This window comes from Alosa sapidissima, chromosome 18, assembly GCF_018492685.1.
Source record: "Alosa sapidissima isolate fAloSap1 chromosome 18, fAloSap1.pri, whole genome shotgun sequence".
Lineage (NCBI taxonomy): Eukaryota > Metazoa > Chordata > Actinopteri > Clupeiformes > Clupeidae > Alosa > Alosa sapidissima.
In genome coordinates, this window is record NC_055974.1 from 31,576,666 (window position 1) to 31,598,657 (window position 21,992).

Consider the following 21,992-nt stretch of genomic DNA (forward strand, 5'->3'; position numbering starts at 1 on the left):
GTAAAGGTAAATAGTAAGGGTTACAGAAAATCAAAGTAGGCCTACTTTATTTGTGTAAAGAATATGAATTGTTAAAAATATATGATAATATCTAATATAATTACTAATAGCCAACTAAGTATCTAGTAATTTCATAACTATTAGACCACACTTTTCTTTAATGTTATTACATTGGTGGTGTGTAAGTCTAATTGACTGCCTGCCACTTTAAGGACGTGAGAGTAGCGTAATAACATATCTAAGTGGATTGGAACGCTTGCATCTCACTGTGTTCGGCTATGACTGGAAATCACTTTTTGCATAGTGCATTACGATATGTGGATGGAATTCGGGATGTTTTCTATGTCATTAGTTAAAATAAATGTTAAAAAATAACTCGTATGAAATCATTCTTGGATCATAGAAGAGGTAAATGTATTACAATGTTATTAATTTCTATGATTTTAGCACTACACAAACTGAGCCCACAAGCTAGCAAAAATGACACGAGCTAAAAGGACATCTCCAGGTGTAAACGTTTGCCAATGGGTTGCATATTATAGCCTACTCAAATGTCAGTAAACCAAGTAGGCCTTAATTAACTTACTTTCATTGCCTAGGCAGGTTACCAACACCAGGTTGAGAGATGCAAGTAAAGCAGATCATTAACGTTAGCCTTCCATTTATTGTCATCAAAACTGCAGAGTGAACAAGGGCAGTGTCTGCAGAAGTGAGTGAACAAGTTATAGGGCAGTCTCTGGTGTCTGCAGAGGTGAGTGAACAAGTTATAGGGCAGTGTCTGGTGTCTGCAGAAGTGAGTGAACAAGTTATAGGGCAGTCTCTGGTGTCTGCAGAAGTGAGTGTGGCATCTGAGTCAATATTCTGCGCAAGGGACTGTTGTGGTAGGTGAAATTTCACAGGGAAACCATGATTTGTCAAATTTGCGAAAAAGTTGCAGTGTTTGGACAAAATTGCGAGGTCGCCCAGAATTCACAAGGATTTGCTGAATTTGCGTTAATTGTTACGATCGCAACATCGCAAATTCCTGGAGGGACTGATTATTGGCTGTATTAGCTTGTTTCTGTGGGTATCCTGATACACCCCTGTGCTGCTATGATGCATTGGTTTGATCCAATTACAGGAGTGCAATCAGGCCCTATTTAAAGCCATGCCTGCAGGTGCTTGGGGGGGAGAACTGCCATTTGAATAGGCGTAAGTCTTGAGAGCTCGTCTCATGTGTGTAGCCCAAGTGACTAGCTGTATAGTCCATTGCGCTCATCTTATTATTCGAATATTTTTGTATATTGTATTGTTTTGACTATCAAGTCTTTTGTTTTTCTTTCTTTATTGAGAAGTATTTTATTTTTCCTTAGTGCTTTATTCACATTAACTTATGTTATCATTGCCTTATGTTGGCCTTATTTTGGGGATTAATAAAATCCCATCTTCCACCTTGAATTTCTGAGTGCTGTTCCATCTACCTCACAACCGCCCGACACACCTACTCTTGACAGTCTCTATGAGTGTGAGTGTGTGTGTGTGGGTGTCTGTGTGAGTGAGTGTGTGTGTCTGTATGTGTGTGGGTGTCTGTATGAGTGTGTATGAGTGTGTGTGTGTGTGCATAGTTTCCAGGTGTGTTTTGTCCAGGGGTTCCAGCCACTGCAGTTTTATGTCCATGAGGATGGGGAATGTGTGAGTGTGGGTGAGTCTGTATGTGGGTCTGTGTGTGTGTGTGAGTCTGTGTGTGTGTGCGTGTTGAGTGTGAGAGTGTGTTTGTATTTGTGTGTGTGTGTGTATTTGTGTGTGTGTGTGTGTGTGTGTGTGTGTGTCCAGGCATTCCAGCCACTGCAGGTTTATGTCCATGAGGATCTAAATGACGTTTTCAAAGAGCTGCATCGACTTCATGATGTTCTCATCCTGTGGAAATAAAGCACACACACACACAAACAGGCACGCACACACACACACAAGCACACACAGATTCATTATTTGTGTATTTCAGATATTCTAGATCAGGGGTCGGCAACAGGTGGCCCGCCAGTAATATTATTTGGCCCCGATTTTGGTCCGATTTTTTTTAAAACATTTTTTTTTTTTAAATATCAATTTACAAATAGCCTATTCACCAATCACACCATGGGTGCTTAAACCAATGCATAGCACCCATAGCCATCTGCCAGAACTTCAATGTTGCGCTTTAGTGCCTCTATCCGGAGCGCTTAGGCCACCTTGTCAGGAGCGGATAGGCCACCTTGACCTATAGTAGGCTAGGCTACGCTAACTCCTGTAGTCCGCTCCACACTCTCCCAGTTAATTCCTATAGTAGGCTAAGCTACGCTAACTCCTGTAGTCCGCTCCACACTCTCCCAGTTAATTCCTATAGTAGGCTAGGCTGCGCTAACTCCTGCAGTAGGCTAAGCTACGCTAACTCCTGTAGTCCGCTCCACACTCTCCCAGTTAATTCCTATAGTAGGCTAGGCTACGCTAACTCCTGCAGTAGGCTAAGCTACGCTAACTCCTGTAGTTCACTCCTCACTCTCCCAGCTAACTCCTGTAGTTCGCTCCACACTCTCCCAATTAATTCCTATAGTAGGCTAGGCTACGCTAACTCCTGCAGTAGGCTAGGCTACGCTAACTCCTGTAGTTCGCTCCTCACTCTCCCTGTTAGCATCTGTAGTTCACTTTTCACTCTGCACGTTAATATTTCTTGTTTTAAAACAATAAACATTGAAACATTGTCAATATCAGAAGGTTGGTCAACCAAATATTTAAGAAAAAAAGTAAGAGACTTTATCCAAATTAGTAATTAGAATAGGCTAGTGTACACAGTTTAGCCGGTGGCCAAGGGTACTTGCCGACCCCTGTTCTGTTCTAGATTATTGAGATTGAGCTGCAGAAAATACCACCAACAAAGCAGCCACGCCCTCATCAGGCTGACGTGTGTGTGTGTGTGTATGTGTGTGTGCATGTGTGTGTAAACATACATTTTGGCAGACGTGTGTGTGTGTGTGTGTGAAAACATACAGTACGTTTTCGCAGACGTGTGCGTGTATAAACATACGTTTTGACAAACGTGTGTGTGTGTGTGTGTGTGTGTGTGTGTGTTAACGTACATTTTGGCAAACGTGTGTGTATGTAAACGTACGTTTTGGCAAGTGTGTGTGTGTGTGTGTGTGTGTGTGTAAACCTACCATACACCACAACATCAACATCAAATTTGACTCCCTGTCTGTTTCACCGACCAGGACTGCAAGAAATCTAGGAGTTGTTCTTGACAACCAACTAAACTTCTCAGATCATGTTGCCTCAGTCACCCGGTCATGCCGTTTCGCACTCTACAACATACGGAAAATCAGGACTTACTTGACTCAAGATGCTACCCAACTTCTGGTTCAGGCAATAGTCATCTCACGACTCGACTACTGCAATGCCCTCCTGACCGGTCTCCCAGCCTGCGCAGTGAAACCACTTCAGATGATCCAGAACGCGGCGGCGCGCCTGGTCTACAACCAACCCAAAAGGGCACGTTACCCCGCTGCTCATCCAGCTACACTGGCTACCTATGGCGGCCCGCATCAAATTCAAGTCTCTAACGCTTGCCTACAAAGTAGTCTCCGGTTCTGCTCCCACCTACTTGAATGCCCTCATACAGACTTACACTACCTCCAGACCGCTGCACTCCTCTGACGAACGACGTCTAGCTCTACCACCGATACGCTCAAGCCAATCCAAACTTTTCTCATCTGTTGTTCCTCGTTGGTGGAACACACTGCCAGTTCCTACAAGGGCAGGGACATCCTTTTCCACTTTCAAAAAACTCCTGAAGACCCAGCTCTTTAGAGAACATCTACTCTCATAGCAACACTTACAACAAGTCTTACTGATCCTAGCACTCACCAGCCGTTTTAAACTGACAAGTAACTGTTAAAAACAGCACTCACCGACGCACTTATTCTTACTGTACTCTAATGTTTTTTTAAACTGTCCTAAAATTGTGAGAATTGTTCTAAAACTTACTGTTTACCATGTTGTTAGTCGCTTTGGTTAAAAAAGCGTCAGCCAAATGTAATGTAATGTAATGTAATGTAATGTAAACGCACGTTTTGGCAGCAGTCGATAAACTCATCGATGGTCACCACGCCGTCACGGTTCTTGTCCATTTTCTGTACAAAGAATGGCAAACAACAACATTATCAAAACATGCGGGCCATCTGTGTGTGTGTTTGTAAAAGGAAAGATGAACTCTAGGGGTCAAAGGTGAGAGGTGACCTGGAAGAATATGTCCACGTGCTGCCTGGGGGTCTCCTCCTTGAGCAGGGGGTACGTCCACTTCCCCATCATGTCATAGATGGCCCTCATGATGTCCAGCATCTCCTGCCACACACACACACACACACACACGTGACATCATATCATAGACCTGCCAACCTTGAAAAAAAAATGCTGACGTTGGCCTTCACGCATGCAGCAAAAAACAGACATAGCCACGATTGCACGACACGTTTTGGATAGCGACAAAAAAAACAGACAGCCACACTCGCAAGACACGTTTTGGATAGTGACCCATCTTTAGACATAGCCATGCTTGCACGACACGTTTTGGATAGCGACCCATCTTTAGACATAACCATGCTCACAAGACACGTTTTTGATAGCGACCCATCTTTAGACATAGCCATGCTTGCACGACACGTTTTGGATAGCGACCCATCTTTAGACATAACCATGCTCGCAAGACACGTTTTGGATAGCAACCCAAAAAACAGACATAGCCACACTCGCAAGACACGTTTTGGATAGCGACCCATCTTTAATGTCTATGTAAATTTGATCCAATGTGTTCCTAAAAGTGCAAACTGAAGCTTATTAGCTCTATAATGTTGACAATCTGTTTTAGAGCCTAATAATCCTGACCTATAAAAAACAGTTGTGTTGATAGGGACTGATGTGGATATGTTGTCCATTTTCTTATATGTGGTCTTTATTCAATATTGTCTGGTCTATAATTACCTCACACACACACACGTGACATCATCTTTAGTGATCAGGGCTTTGAACCGGTTCAAGGAACGAAAACGAAAACCGGGAACTTTTTGTATTTTACAGGGAACAGAAACGAAACCGGAAACGTTATTATTTTTTATGTTCTGGAACAGGAACACTTATTTAAAAATAATGGTAACTGGTTAATACCGGTTTTATTTCGTTCCCCAAAGTTTTCGTTGCCTAAAAAAAAAAAAAAAAGTAATTATTTTCCTGCGCACGTTACCATGACTGCTTGACATCATGCGAGGAAGGTTCACTTCCTGTGTGACATCACATCAGACATTCGCTGACTGAATGGAGAGAGAGCGGTGGATTACAAAGTCTCCACTCCACATCTTAAATAAGAGGTAAATTACGATCCATCGTTAATTAAAACGCTCATTCCAAACACAATAGCTATATTTGTCGACTCCACGTTAATGATGGACTAGCGAACATTTGGCTAAATGGCACCAACACCTCTGTTTGCCTAATGCACAGATGGCTTGTTACGGTATGAGTAGGCCTACTGGATGGCCTTTCCCCCCGACAGTTGGAATTTGTTGTTGCCCGAGTGGCATAACCACGTGTCTTAATAATGTTGTTACGTTTGTGTGGAAATTTTCTCTTTTAACAATAAACTACACATTTGAAATAATTGTAGGCCTATTTAATTATTATTATTATTATTATTATTATTATTATTAATAATAATATAATTATTATTATTTAATAATGGTTGTAATATTATTACATTTGGTTTAAGCTGGATGAGAAAGATGTGACATAATTCTATAGCATTAAACAGCTGACAGGAACGAAATTAACCGTTCCGGGAACAGTATTTTTTTGTTCTAACCGGTTCGGGAACGTCAATTTATTGGTGGAACTCATAACTGGAAACGTTATAATTCTGTTTCTGTTCGGAACGAACCGATTGGAAAAAAAAATCGGTTCAAAGCCCTGTTAGTGATGTAGCCGTCCTTGTTGATGTTGTACAGGTTGAAGGCCCAGTGTGTGTGTGTGTGTGTGTGTGTGTGTGTGTGTGTGTGTGTGTGTGTGTGTGTGTGTACAAACCTCTTTAGTGATGTAGCCGTCCTTGTTGATGTCGTACAGGTTGAAAGCCCAGTGTGTGTGTGTGTGTGTGTGTACAAACCTCTTTAGTGATGTAGCCGTCCTTGTTGATGTCGTACAGGTTGAAAGCCCAGTGTGTGTGTGTGTGTGTGTGTGTGTGTGTACAAATCTCTTTAGTGATGTAGCCGTCCTTGTTGATATCGTACAGGTTGAAAGCCCCGTGTGTGTGTGTGTACATGTACAAACCTCTTTAGTGATGTAGCCGTCCTTGTTGATGTTGTACAGGCTGAAAGTCCAGTGTGTGTGTGTGTGTGTGTGTGTGTACAAACCTCTTTAGTGATGTAGCCGTCCTTGTTGATGTTGTACAGGCTGAAAGCCCAGTGTGTGTGTGTGTGTGTGTGTGTGTGTGTGTACAAACCTCTTTAGTGATGTAGCCGTCCTTGTTGATGTCGTACAGGTTGAAAGCCCAGTGTGTGTGTGTGTGTGTGTGTGTGTGTGTGTGTGTGTGTGTACAAATCTCTTTAGTGATGTAGCCGTCCTTGTTGATATCGTACAGGTTGAAAGCCCCGTGTGTGTGTGTGTACATGTACAAACCTCTTTAGTGATGTAGCCGTCCTTGTTGATGTTGTACAGGCTGAAAGCCCAGTGTGTGTGTGTGTGTGTGTGTGTGTGTGTGTACAAACCTCTTTAGTGATGTAGCCATCCTTGTTGATGTCGTACAGGTTAAAAGCCCAGTGTGTGTGTGTGTGTGTGTACAAACCTCTTTAGTGATGTAGCCGTCCTTGTTGATGTCGTACAGGTTGAAAGCCCAGTTGAGTTTCTCTTGGACCGAACCACGCAGGAGTACAGACAGGCCCAAGACAAAGTCCTGCAAAACACACACACGAATACACACACACATGAATGCGCACACACACACATGAATGTGCACACACACACGAATACACACACACACACACACAGGATTAAAGTACATCACATACATACACCCCTCAACAGAGAGTGTATTCATAATTTTGTATGTGTTCATGTGTGTGTGTGCCTGTGTGATTATTTATGTGTGTGGGGGAATCAGTTGGGAGTAATGCGTTAAAAAAGTGATGTCATTACAGTAATGCATTAAAAAAGTAATGTAATTACAGTAATGCATTGCTTTTTGCTGTAATGCAGTAATGTAATTACAGTAATGCATTGCTTTTTGCTGTAATGCAGTAATGTAAGGCATTACCAATGCAATTTCAGTAATATTTTACTCGGTACAATTCTCAGTAACGGAAGTTACTTTGCTTTTTAATCCAAAATTGAGAAATGCTCAATTGGCACCAGAGAAGATTATCCAAGAATTAAAAAAAGTCATCTATGCTGGTCCTGGAATTTGATTGCCTTGTTTAGATGACTGTAGAAAGGGAATTTGAGTTATCTCTGCCATTCATGCAACAGATCTAAAATGGTTAGGCTATACTTCTCATTTCAAGCAGTGAGAATAACTAAAATGTTTCTTTTACAGACAAAGATCATAGCCATTATTCTCAAACTATATGCATAGTCTACACCACTGTAAGCAGAAGGAAAGGCAACCAGCAATGAGGAGAACCATTTAAAGTCAACATACAATTTCACTATGGCTATATTTTACTATATTAAGTTGTGAGTGACCTTTGGCCTTTGGGGCCTACATTGTCCCATGAGCCATAACTGCAACCATTATATTGTTTTTTTTTGTTAGCCTTAAGCCTAGCTCAGTCATTATGCCATACCACATCACCTCTTGCCGTGTAATGAGCTACATTGAACACATGAAGATCCATTGAGAACACCAAATCCATATTTCCTGTTATTTTGGTGAAAGTAATGTAAATGTAGTGTAATGCCTTACAATTCAAAGACAGTAATATTGTAATGTAACAAATTACTTTGAGACGACAGTAACAAGTAATAAATAATGCATTACGCTTTTGAAGTAACTTGCCCAACATTGGTGCCTATGTGATTATTTATGTGTGTGTGTGTGTGTGCACTTATGTATTTCACTTACCTCAAAGCTCACACAGCCATTGTGATCCGAGTCAAAGGCATTAAAGAGGAAGTGCGCATACATGGAGGCATCTGAAACACGCACACACACAGACACAGAGATGTCACACACACACACACACACACAGACACACACATAATCCAACGTCTGAGAAGCCTGACTAAGGAAGACCTTTCGGAGTTAGTGCCTTTGTATCTGAATAAAGGCCGTAAAAGTAAGCACATTAGAATCGGCTTCTTTTGTACCTAAGAATAGAGTTGAAAGGACACTCGTTTGGAGCCTAAATGAGCGTAAGCACTTAAAAGCAACATGCTTTTGTGAGAGAGAGAGAAAGATGCTTTTGTGTCTGACATACACAGAGAGAGAGATGCTTTTGTGTCTGACATACAGAGAAAGAGAGAGAGAGATGCTTTTGTGTCTGGCAGGGAACAGCTTTTGTTCCCTGTCTCTGAAAGAGGCTAGTAACTATGGCGATATTGCCAGCTTTTCACAGCAACTCTACCAGAGTAGGCGATAGAAGTAGGCCTACCTCAACACAGACTCTCAATGAGTCCTTGCCCCGTGCTCTCTCTCTCTCTCTCTCTCTCAACAGGCGCATCCCTCCTCATGCACATGTAATCCAAACATTTACAATCGTGCAAGACGACTGGCTATTAAATCCGTCATAGCATCATTAGCACATTGCACGAATTTGTTCAAAACTGTTGCATTCAAATTGACTGCTAAATTCTAATCATCTAAATCCCGATGCAAATGGAAAAGTATTTTCCAAGACTCAAACGGGCCTGTCCCAAGGAGAAAAAGTATTCATTTGAAATTTAAACACGTGGGGAAACTGAACAGTCTAACCAGTAGACTATGATAAACTAGCAAATTAAGCTACTTTGTTTACAATATTTCCAGGCTTCAACCAGTGCTGCTTTTCATTCAGACTTATGTGCACATTTATTTATTTGAGTGTTTGTCATGATTGTGTTGCTATTTCTTTTCCCTGTTTGCTTTGATTGATAACTGAGGTGATTCAAATCAGAGGAAGGTTAAGTTTAAAATAAAAGTGTTTAAATTGAACTTTTTTCACCTTCTGGTCCTTATCTGAAATAGATTTTTTTTTTTTTAAATCAATAATTATCGACTGATATGAAATACTTATATTGTGATACAGTTTTCAGCCATATCGCCCAGCCTCTATCATGGTGCCTTCAGTCAGAATAAAATAAAATTAAACTCTGCAATAGACTAAATCTATAGTGCAGCTTAAGTGTGAAATCTAACATGTCACAAGTGTACTTCAGATAATCACACGAGAGAACAGCAGCTCAGAAATATCTGGGTACACATCTGTAGGCTAAGACTCATCTTCCTACCAGTAAGTTAGCATTTGTTCAGCTTTCTTTCCTTATAGTGAATTAGCATCTTTAAATATTCCCTACCAGTAAGTTAGCAGTTGTTCAGCTTTCTTTCCTTATAGTGAATTAGCATCTGTATATATATGTCCAGTGATTTAGCCATTATTCAGCTGGCTTTCCTTACAATTAGTTAGCATCTGTAAATATGTTCCACCAGTGAGTTAGCTGTTTAGCTGGCTTTCCGTACAGTGAGTTAGCGTCTGTGAATATGTCCTACCAGTGAGTTAGCTGTTTAGCTGGCTTTCCTTAGGCTACAGTGAGTTAGCGTCTGTGAATATGTCCTACCAGTGAGTTAGCTGTTTAGCTGGCTTTCCTTAGGCTACAGTGAGTTAGCGTCTGTGAATATGTCCTACCAGTGAGTTAGCTGTTTAGCTGGCTTTCCTTAGGCTACAGTGAGTTAGCGTCTGTGAATATGTCCTACCAGTGAGTTAGCTGTTTAGCTGGCTTTCCTTAGGCTACAGTGAGTTAGCGTCTGTGAATATGTCCTACCAGTGAGTTAGCTGTTTAGCTGGCTTTCCTTAGGCTACAGTGAGTTAGCGTCTGTGAATATGTCCTACCAGTGAGTTAGCTGTTTAGCTGGCTTTCCTTAGGCTACAGTGAGTTAGCATCTGTGAATATGTCCTACCAGTGAGTAAATATTTCCTTACAGTGAGTTAGCGTCTGTTCAGCTGGCTTCCCTTTCCCCCAACATCTGTAAATAGTTAGCACATTTCCTAGCAGTGAGTTAGCTTTAAGTATATGTCATGGTTTCCCAACTTACCTCCTTGAGGAAAGAACTGTGAGTAGATGTCTTTAAACGTGTCTTCGTTGACTACGCCGCTGGGACACTCCTTAGACACATGAGGATGGAGAAATACAAAACGATCACTTCACAAACACTCACTTTGGAAACGGAACGGAGAAATACAAAACACTCACTTCACAAATACTCACTTTGGAAACAGACCAGAGAAAAGGGACAAAATCAGTTTCTCAAAACATTAGATTAATCAGATTAGTCTGATTAGTTCATTTCTTTTCACAAGGTTGACATTTCTGTACTATAACATATTTGTTCTAACATTTTGAGAAACTGATTTTGGGGGTTTCATGAGCTGTAAGCTGTAATCATCATGGTTAAAACAAAAATGGCTTGAAATATTTCACTTAATTAATACAATGAATCTAGAATAATGAAAGCTTCACTTTTTAAAAATAATTTAGGTGGGAACTTTTACACGATATTCTATTTTTGTAAGACACATCTGTGAAGTAAAAGGCAGGTGGAGATCTGCTCACGTGGTATTATACAGTAAGGCAGGTGGTGTATTGATGTATGATATTACTCCATCAGCACAGCTGGTGTGTGTGTGTGTGTGTCTCTCTCTCTCTCTCTCTCTCTGTGTTTCTGTGTGTGTTCTAATGTGCAGCACATGGCCCTAATCTAATCCCAGTCCATTCAGACTCATAACGATGGAGATCAGTGCAAGTGTGTGTGTGTGTGTGTCATACCCGTCAACACTCCCGTTTTTCCCGGGTTTCTCCCGTATTTCAAGGTCATCTCCCTGCACCCTCCCGTTTTGTTATTTCTCCCGGAAAACTCCCGTAATTTGCATGGCCATTAAACTTCATTTTAAAATCATTGATCCATTCAGGTTGCCAGATTGTGTATGAAATACACCCTACACATACACGATCACTTAGTTTCAATTTCAACCGTTTTGTCATAGGCTAAAACCTGGCAACCCAAATAAGGAAGCGGGTGCCGACTGCGCAGCCTGACCCAGATAGCAAAATTTGACCGGCCCACCTCTGGCCCACTACCTTGCCTCAGGGTTTTGTGAGTGTTGGCCCAGTTCTGGCTGGGCCTCCGGCCCAACAATGGCCCAGTTACTGATAACTGACACAAAGAATTTCCTCTGGCCCAGATGTGGCCCACACACTGCAAAATCTCTCTCATTGTTTCTGTTGGCCCAGGTCTGGACCACACACTGTAAAATGACTCTTATTGGAACTGTCGGCCCAGGTGTGGCCCACACACTGTGAAATGACTCTTATTGTTTCTGTTGGCCCAGGTCTGGCCCACACACTATATAACTGAGTGTTGGCTGAGTGTCGGCTGGGCCTCTGGGCCTGTACTGGCCCACACACTATAAAACTGATCTGACTGAGTGTTGGCTGAGTGTCGGCTGGGTCCCCGGGCCACATGTGGCCCATTAACTACCAAAAGTACTTGAAAATAAACACAAATCCAGAACTAGTAATTAAAAGCACAAGCTACTTTTATTAACAAGTTTGACAAACAAAACCTTGCAAATAAAACAAACATTTAAAAATTATACAAGCTTTTACATATATACACTTTAGAAATTAAACAAGTTAAAATATACAATCTACTTTTATCTACAACAATCGACTTCTTTCATATACAAAAACACAAACAATTAAACATTTTAAAACTGTATAATGATTCAAAGAAATAAATGATTCTAAATTAACATTAAACATTTACAGAAATATTATATCTCTCTCCCTCACTCACTCACTCTAAAAGAGTAATTCCATTGTCAGTAGTTGTGGGTTGTGAGTTAAGTGTTAAGTGCTTTAAATTCTGTATTTTTGTACCATGTACCATGACCTACCCAGCTACATACATGCACACACACTCACTCTCAAAGTATTTTTCAATAGCAGCAACCTTTGCCACCTGCCTTCTCTTTCTGTTGCCGCTTCATTGTTGCCTCCACCAGTTTCAGCAGCACTACCAGCCGGGGGTGTCTCCAAACTGCATTTAGGTATAAAAGAATATTATAAGATCATTATGAGGTCTAAAGCAAGATTTCAACATGTCATCTGTCAGAGAAGTTCTGTTTGTCCACTCAAATATACTCACAGATAGCCACCTCAGCTCTCTGTGGGGGTTGATCAAAGAGTTCTTTCCAACCATCCTTCAATTTGAGATGCCTGGACAGCATGTCATTTCAAAAGAAAAGAAAAAAATTATTAAACTATGTATCCTTTACTGTCTGACAAAATATTACTAAAGCCCAGTCTTGCCACTCTGCAGCTGTCTTGGTAACACCTCCCTGGTAGTTATTTTGGGCAGCATTGACATTGTGTGATTGTTAAATGCTGATATATTACCAATGACAATCACCAAGAGCAAGACATATTTGTCAACACATACAGACCTGAAGCACAAAGGCTTGTGGACTTCCTTCACAAGAGCCTTGTGGGTGCTCCAGTTGGTTGGCCATGTTTTCAACAGCGCATGTTTCCTGCCCACTCCTGTTCTTTGCTGACATAATGGATGAGGCAAACCAAAAGCATCTAAAAATGACACATCACAAAACACAGGCCTAGATGAAAGCTGATTCCTATGATTTGGCTCATCTAAACAAAAACGTTTTACTTATTCTATTAAATCAATGTACAACTTACCAAGAGCTCTTCAGGTCTCCTGTTTTTCCAACACAAGAAATGGTTCACACATGTATACACGGGTAGCCTTCTTCATCCAAAGGAGTGCAGGCAGGTCTCTGGTCAGTGTGGCCTGGATTCTGAGGTGTACATTTAAAAAAAGTCACAGTAACGTTAGGTTAATGGAAGTATATGTGCTCAAAATGATTACATGATCATAAACAACCCCTCAGTACAAAATACAGAACGACCTTAAAATACAGATTTTGATGAGCTTTACATGACCAGGACAGGACCCACCCTGCTACCATCTCTCTCTCTCTCTCTCTCACACACACACTCTCTTAAGGCATACAGTCTCAGTCCTGCCTGCCTAGTGTCTGAAGTTGGATAGATAACGATGAAATGCCCAATTACCAATCGCTATATTCTAAGTCATGCAATACTGGTTAACTGTTAAGCTATTTCTAAAATGATTAGATCACACTTTTCTTTGAAAACCACATAATTATGCAAGTATAGCTAACGTTACAGCACTGAACGTTTTTGACCACCAACACTGACGTTAACGGTAGCAGCTAATTAGGCCAACAAAGTAGGCTAAGAAATCATAACGTATGTTACCGCTATAGCTTCGTCATCGTCAAGGGGGTTAGATTGAAACACCCATTCTTGTTATGCTACTTGTTAAACTTTGTCTGCAATAATAAGCCTACGTACATTCATAATGATTTACATGCAGTAACTCGTAAAGGTAAAGTTGCATGTTACTTACCACAGGCAGTGTCCAAAACGAGACAGTTTCGCGCCGTCCTGCTGGTTTCAAACAGAACAGTTGCTCTGCTCGTGGCTCTTCCACATGTAATGGGTCGACAGTCACTTTACAGAATTGGGCCATGTACGTTTAGCGTCCGGCTGTCGCTAAATGTTTCATTTTTGCCGCCAACAGCCGCGATACTGATCAGTGTTCGTTCCTGAAGTATCGGGCCACACACTGTATGAAATCCATCAGATTGATTCGAAAACTGGCAGTAGCCCATCAAACCCCAATCGGGCCAAATAAGACACTCAGTAATCAGCCCAACTACTGCGTGTCAGTGTCGGCCCATTCAAGGGGACAGTGCCTCAGCCGACCTGAAACTCCGGCAGCACTCAGCCAGGATCGTGCCGACTGTGTTTACTGTGCTTCAGCCGACTCGGACCTCAGCCGACACTGCCAGCACTCAGAATCGGGCCGACTATGCTTGCTATCTGGGGAGTCTCGTCGTAAGCAAGCGGGCTAGTTGAATGGCCTACTCCAGAACTAGCTGTTGTGAAATTGTTGGGAATTTAATTGATTAACACATCACATAAACTGTTATTGAGTTGATACACTGAAGCAGCTTTGGAGTTTTGGAAGTAGGCTGCAGGCAGGCAGCTGGTGGATACATAACTGGCATGCGTAAGGTAATGGTAAGGTAAAAGCAACGACCGAAATGCAGTGTTGAAACACGTGTATGAAACGTATTAAATATGCAAACACACATCCGGTATAAACACTGATCCCCCCCCCGAAAAAAAAATCTCCCGTTTTTGGAAAGCTAAATGTTGACAGGTATGGTGTGTGTATGTGTGAGAGAGAGAGGGGGGAAACTGTGGAGAGCTCAGATTAATGGATATCAGCGGTGGCCTATGCCTTGCTAAGCACTAGCACGCTTCTAATGTAGCTGCTCATCATTTTACACGCTTTTGTATACACACGCAAACGCACACACACACACGGTGGCATATGATAGCTAAGCATCACCACACACACACCTGCACGCACACACAGCATGAATATGAACACACACACACACACACACGGTGGCCTATGCTAGCTAAGCACCACCACACACACACACAGTGGCCTACTGTATGCTAACTAAGCACCACCACACACATACACACACACCTGCACGCACGCACAGCATGAATATGAACACACACACACACACTCACACTCTCTCTCTCTCTCTCTCTCTCACACACACATACACACACACACACACACACACACAGTGACCTACTGTATGCTAGCTAAGCACCACCACACACACACACACCAAAATCCAACCTAATAACGTTACCAAGGCATTACGTAGAATAGATGTTTCTCCATTTCTTGTAATCCAAGTGTAGTGAAAAAGGATAGATGTTCAAAAGCTACAGTAAAGCTGTTTTATATAAATAGGGTCGCTATGTACAGTAGAGGGCAAGAAAGTATAATAGCAGGCAGTCTCTCTCTTATGTGGCTATTGGTAAATAGTGTACAGTATATGGCTAATACCTTTTTGGGCTGTCATGTCATGAGGAGGGTGACAAATGTCAAAACCCATGTTAGTTCACATCTTGAGGGTTTCAGACAAGGTTTAGGTGGTTTAATTAGTTTTCTCTTCATGGTACAGCCCAAAATATATCAGAACACACATAATTTACCAATACCCCATGGGTTATGCATGGGCAGCATACTAAGGAGGAGGATGGGACATGTTTCATGTCATATTGGATCACATCCTGAGGGTCTAAGCTTTCAGAAAATATATGGTTTATATAGTTAAATCAGTTTTCCCTTCATGCTACAGACCAAAATGTATTATGCATACACTCTCTTCACGTAAATCCATAACATCCCATTCATTTCAATAGGAAATTTACTTAGTGGTCTACCAGGTACAGTGGGAATGAGTTTATTTTTTGTTAACATGATTTTTTCTTAAACTCTGGGACCAGGGCTACAAGAAGTCTAGTAGTGTGTGTGTGTGGGGGGGGGGGGGGGTGCATGCATGTGGACCCCTCCTACAGTAGCCCATAGACTAATATGAATGGTGTTTCTGCAAATTAGGACATATTCAATAAGTTTGGAGCCATGTGCATATTCAAATTCATTTCAAAAGAAACTTGTGATACAAAAACAGTTATTTTCATATATACTTTTACTATGTTTTTGTGGTAAGAGTAAAGGAAGAATTAAGCCTATTTGGGCATATTCGATTAGTGTATTTGTATTTTAAAATTAAAATTGTACCTTTCATGGGTACTTTCATTGTGTAATGTTTAATTTTGATAGGAGTAAAGGAATAAAATAGCCCCATTGGGGGTGTATTGTTGCCTGGCCTTCTTGGCGCACATCTTGGATTGATGAGAATTTAACATATTTCCTCAACTAGGATTTCTTAGGACTTTTAGTATGTTGTTCTGGACACCTCATAGAAATGATCTGCTACCCAACTCCTGGTTCAGGCAATAGTCATCTCACGACTTGACTACTGCAACGGCCTCCTGACAGGTCTCCCAGCCTGCACAGTGAAACCCCTTCAGATGATCCAGAACGCGGCGGCCCGCCTGGTCTACAACCGGTTACATGCAGCTATTCCGACATGCCGCTACTTAGACATTGGCGTCTAATTGTCGAAGTGGCGGCATTAACATTAATTTTCAAGCGTCCCACTACTGCGACAATTTTTTTTTCCATTGTCGGAGTAGCGACACTTGACCTTTTTTAAAACGTCCTGCCATTCCGACACGAGTGGCGTAGCCAGGATTTTTCAACGGAGTGGACTATTGCGAAGTAGGCCTAGGGTGGGCCTTTATTTTTTTATTCCAATATGGGCAGTATAGCCCAGAGGTGGGACCAAGTCACTGTTTGGCAAGTCACAAGTAAGTCCCAAGTCTTAGCAGTCAAGTCCAAGTCAAGTCCCAAGTAAATACAGAGAAGGGCAAGTCGAGTCCAAGTCCAAGTCACATCAAAGCCAAGTCGAGTCCAAGTCCAAGTCCCAATCTTTTTCAAGTCCTGAACAAGTCATCAGGTACTCTTCACTTAATAATGCCATTATTAGACTATCGATCATAATTTTAGCACTTCCATCTAATCCACAGTATTTTTTGTTTATAAATACAGATTAAAATATGTTCAATGTTTCTGTCTTGTAATCTTTTACGACATATGCATGCGCATACCTGTGTAATCTGTAAACGGATAGCTACATAACACTCAGCACAGCTGCAAATATATATATTGTTTTTCCAAATTGCGGAGCCCACTGTAAGGATGAGTAATAATTTGACTGATGGCAGTTCACTGCGCTAGGCCACAGATTTGCCTGCAAACAATTTATTAGGCTGTCTGGCAGTGGTGACTCATAAGGGAAGCCAAGGTCAACACTTTTATATTATTTAAAAGATAATAATGACAGTAATTTTGTTTTAAAGTATTCATTTCTTAAGAAATACTACACATTTGATGCTGTTTATCTCATTTGTAAATGGTGCACTGTCACTTTAAGCCCATTGTGTCACACGTTCTCATAATGATCCTTTTTTTACCAGCTCCGTTCAAATATAGCCTATGGCTAGTCCACAAACTCAAACATTGTTTGTGCCACATGTATAGCACAATATTAACAATGATAAGCATGATATTAAGTTGGCACAAACAGCTTTCATTCCCTTGGAAAGAGAAGCATGTATGACATGATGCTTGCTTGACATTTTCTGTTTGCAATTAAAAGTGAATTATGAGCCTTGTAGCCAGTAGCCACCTAGCTACAGTAGCTGAGTGAAATGTATTTCAATCGGCATATCATGTGCTTCATGTAAATAAATTATTGAATACTTCAAGACTATTAAGACCAGTTCCATTACACAAGGCAAAGACAACTCTTCATAATATTCTTGTCCACTTTCCAAATCACAGTGAGTGCAGCTATGTCATAGTGACCTGGATCTCATAGTTTATAACAGTACAGTAGGCTAGTGAGAACCGGATAATTCACAATCTCCTCTAATCTCGTATTTGTTGCCTTCACGATTTCCTTTTATATGTTTCTTATATTTAAAAGAAGATATCAATCATCATCAACAATGACAAGCCAGCTGGAACCTACTCATTTTCTCTCCCTCTCGTGCGTGCTTGGATGCGTTCTCAATTAAATGCAGTAGGCTAGCATAAGTTCAAGTTGGATCTTAATGGAGAGGACTCGAAAAGTATCAACTTTATGTAACATGCTGTTGGTGCTTTTTGACATTAAACGTTCTCTAACAAGAGTGCAAATCAGTTTGCAGTAAAGCTACTAGTGATTGGCTAAATGTTGGTCCTTCCTCTGTCTCTTGGTGCCCTACACACAGTGCGTAACGCGTGTGGGGGTAGCGGCAGTACTGTACTGTCCTCTGGCCGCTTGTCTCCGCTATTTTTTTTTTTTTTTTGTCGCGGGAAAGCGTCTGTGGGGTGACTGGTCCACGATCAGGAAATTTAGTTTTTGATTCGAGACATGTCAAGTCATCACAAGTCAAAGAGGCAAAGTCCGAGTCAAGTCTCAAGTGAATAGTATTCAAGTCCAAGTCGAGTCGCAAGTCATGCCGAATTTTATCAAGTCAAGTCTGAAGTCATTAAAATCATGACTCGAGTCTGACTCGAGTCCAAGTCATGTGACTCGATTCCACATGTCTGGTATAGCCTAGGCCTACAGTAATCCCAACTTTAAACAACACTCGATTTCATCACAGCTCAGATGATTCATGGCAAAAAACAATAAAAGGCTACATTGATAAATAACAGGGGCAACTGGATTGGATTGGATTATAGCCTACGCACAACTTCAACCGAAAGGTTAGTCGAGTTTCAAGGAGTACAAGAGTGCGCCTCACACACACCAGCTCCGTTGAACAGTGTATTTTCCGTGTTTAAGAGCTAAAAAAGTTGATTAGAGAACTAGGTGACGATTATTTGTGTCTGGTGGTAATTAGACTTGAGTATGGATACCTACGAATTGTTTTGAATAAAAAAAGATAAGACAACAAATGAAATGTGACCCTGCAAGGCGAAACCAGTAGTTTTGGTAAAATTTACAAAATGAAGTTATTGTACTCACACGAACGGCCATAAACTAAACTTTCCAACAATATGTATATCGACGCAAATAGTATTGGGTATTAGATAGTTGCCGACCCTCATTAGATGTGGATATTTGGAGCAGGGCCGGCGCTAGCCATTTGGGTGCCCTACTGTAAGCACAAATGCTTGGTGGTGCCCCCCCCCAAGCCACCAAAGGAATAAAAACCATTCCGAATTTCTTAGTTAGTTTTTTTTTCTAATTGCAGTTTCACCAACAGATGTCGCCCTTGGCCTAGTCTGAACCCCTTGGAAATGACCGCATAGAACAACAACTAGTAAATTTATCTAAAGCTGTCTAATTTGGCAAAATCATATCATGTTCAGTTGCAGGGTTTTTCCAAAGTTCACGTTACCAAGAGTTGTTCCCAATCATCATTTCATTACGTTGTGAAAGTGTCACTTGTAGCGTTTTTCACTACACAATTAGATCGTTTGATCATAATAACAAACGCCAAAAAAACGTCCTGAAATGCAAAGCAAACTAGGCTAATAGGCTAACGTTACCTGACTATATCTCTGATGGCTCAAAGAAATAGCAAACCCAGATTAAGCATAATCAGAAATAGCATTGCTAGCTAGCAACCTGAGGAAGGACTGCTAGTCTTATGCACCGATTGCTAACGTTAAAGGAAAGTGTTGAATTGCATTCAATAACCCATATCCATATCCACAACGTAAAATAACTAGCTAGCCAGCATCAAATCATTTGCAATGTAGGCCTAACTCTTGAACATGAACATGGCTAGTAGGAGCTTACGTTACAAAGTGTATTGACGGTAGTAGTATTACCTGGCATAAGCATAGACATGCATACACGCAAGGGCTACAAAACTTTTTTTTATTTATTAACTGCAAGTGAAGCGCGAGCATCATCCTGCTGTCTCTTCTTTTTTCCGCCCCCGACTCTTAGTGCCTTTTCAAGGCGATGTCTACTGTCTGCCAAATTTGGGATTGAGGAATAATCGAACAGACCACTGGGAGGTGGGGGAGGGGGCACCATAGGGAGGCTGGAGAGAGGGCTGCACAGGAGATTCACCTTTTTCTCGACTAATTTGGTCTAGGCCTATTACTTTTGTATTGCTTTTGCATATTAACATGCTTTAGACATATTTTATTTGTTATTAATACTAGTAGCCCCCCCGGCACTTGGTGCCCTAAGCGCAGTGCGTGATGTGCGTGTGCGGAGCGCCGGCACTGATTTGGAGGTTAGGATAGCCTTCAAGAAACAAGGTTATCGCAGTTGCTGTGAGACATACGGCCCTTCTCCAGTCTCTCTCAAAATCAAAACACACCCAATTCATGCTTGGACTTTTCGATTATGTTTCTAAATGTTGGGACTGATGGACACTGAACTCTGGGGGTTATTTGAACGTTCGTTGTGAAGTGGTTTACTGTAAAAGGAGCGTCGGATATCCCGCCTGTCTTTGCACAATTATAGGGCCATGATAATGCATGCGCTAGCCTAGAGTCGAGAGAAAGAAGACTAAATAAATATGCAGACATGTTCTGTGCAATTCAACAACTGCACGGATGACATATAAAATATATATTCCTAGCCTACATTATTGTGTAGTAAATTGAGTTTATTCAACCTGCTGGCAAGCCAAAATGCGTTGCACATGGCTTTATCATTGTCCTCTAAAATGCAATATAAGCAACTTGAATATATCGCACATCCAGTTTGAACACCCTGATGGACACTGAGGGGTTATTTGAACGATCGCTGAAGTAGTTTAGGCTACTGGAGCGTAAGAATTCTAACCTGACTCTCGCTAGGCGAAACGAAATTCATCTGGCGAGAGTCAGGTTATAAGAATTCCGCCCGTCTTTGCGCAATTGCCCATTGATTGACGGCCATTAATTAATTAATATAGGTGGCCTGCACGCACAGAGTTTGTTTGATGCATGGAGTTTCCGACCGTTTTCCCCTGAGAGCTTAGAGAATAAAATGAGGAGAGCTACCTGTGTTTTACATAATGTGTAACATTTATTCACATGGCCAGTTCAAAATCACCTAGGTTTTGACTGAAATGTGTGCCGATATCAATTATTGGAAAAACATTGTTTGGAGTGGATGGCGGGTGGATTGTTGATGTAGCTGCAGGTGCAGATGACATGACTACAGCTCATCCATGCATCTAGGATGTTGGAATTTGATAGGATACAGGAACTGCAGAGATAAACTGAAAATGAGGATTGGTAATGTCGGAATAGTGGTACTAAAAAAAATTGGAGTAGGGGCATGTCTAAATAGAGGCATGTCGTAATAACGTCTGTAGAGGGTTGTCGTAATAACGGGATGTCGTAATAAAGAGTGAACCCCCTACAACCAACCCAAGCTAGCCTAGCTCTACCACCGGTACGCTCAAGCCAATCCAAACTTTTCTCATCTGTTGTTCCTCGTTGGTGGAACACACTGCCAGTTCCTACAAGGGCAGGGACATCCCTCTCCATTTTCAAAAAACTCCTGAAGACCCAGCTCTTCAGAGAACATCTCCTCTCATAGCAACACTTACAACAAGTCTTGCTGATCCTAGCACTTACCAGCCGTCTTGAACTGACACTCAACTGTTAAAAACAGCACTCACTTATGCACTTATTCTTACTGTACTCTACCATTTTTAAATTGTCCTAAAATTGTTGAGAGAATTGCATGAAAACTTAAACTGTTTACCATGTTGTTAGTCGCTTTGGTTAAAAATGCGCCAGCCAAATGGAATTTAATGTAATGTGTATGTGTGTGAGAGTAGATATTGTGTGTGTGTACGTGTAGATATGGCTATTTCTAGAAGACAAATTGCAGCTCTCGGCACCAGCGACGGTAAATCACTTTGAGGGTTTTATAGCGTGTGAATGTAGGTATGGTGTGTGAGTGTGTGTGTAGGTATGGTGTGTATGTGTGCGTGTGTGTGTAGGTGTGGTGTGTGTGTAGGTATGATGTGTGTATGTGGGCAAAATCATTTTGAGGGTTTTATAGCGTTGTCTAACTCGGTTATCGCCGGGGAAACACTGCCAGGAAGCAGAATCCCACAGGAAATGATGTCATTCGTTATTCATTACGGCAGTCACTGATCTCATGGGCTTCAGAGTGGCCATTTACATGTGTGTAGTTTGAGTAGAACTATGTCCCTGTGTGTGTGTGTGTGTGTGTGTGTAGTTTGAG

The 21,992-nt window shown here is 41.4% G+C and overlaps 1 protein-coding gene and 1 long non-coding RNA gene across 5 annotated transcripts in view; both read right to left on the minus strand.

Moving 5' to 3' along the window:
* Positions 1-900: 900 nt before the first annotated feature.
* The window catches only part of kcnip4a (potassium voltage-gated channel interacting protein 4a), a 212,489-nt gene continuing 191,397 nt past the window's right edge, over positions 901-21,992 (minus strand). For all 4 annotated transcript variants that reach the window (XM_042070070.1, XM_042070067.1, XM_042070068.1 and 1 more), the window contains exons 3-8: positions 10,280-10,349; positions 8,114-8,184; positions 6,839-6,946; positions 4,249-4,353; positions 4,080-4,142; positions 901-1,896 (exon numbers count right to left, since the gene is read on the minus strand). In XM_042070070.1, coding sequence (XP_041926004.1) covers positions 1,849-1,896; positions 4,080-4,142; positions 4,249-4,353; positions 6,839-6,946; positions 8,114-8,184; positions 10,280-10,349 — 465 coding nt within the window. In that variant the 3' untranslated portion in view covers positions 901-1,848. The remainder of the gene's footprint in view (positions 1,897-4,079; positions 4,143-4,248; positions 4,354-6,838; positions 6,947-8,113; positions 8,185-10,279; positions 10,350-21,992) is intronic.
* Positions 11,757-14,057, minus strand: LOC121689848. Its single transcript, XR_006024885.1, has 5 exons — positions 13,694-14,057; positions 12,940-13,058; positions 12,690-12,828; positions 12,392-12,446; positions 11,757-12,283 (listed from the first exon to the last, which is right to left on the minus strand). It is a non-coding gene; the product is annotated as an uncharacterized LOC121689848 (long non-coding RNA).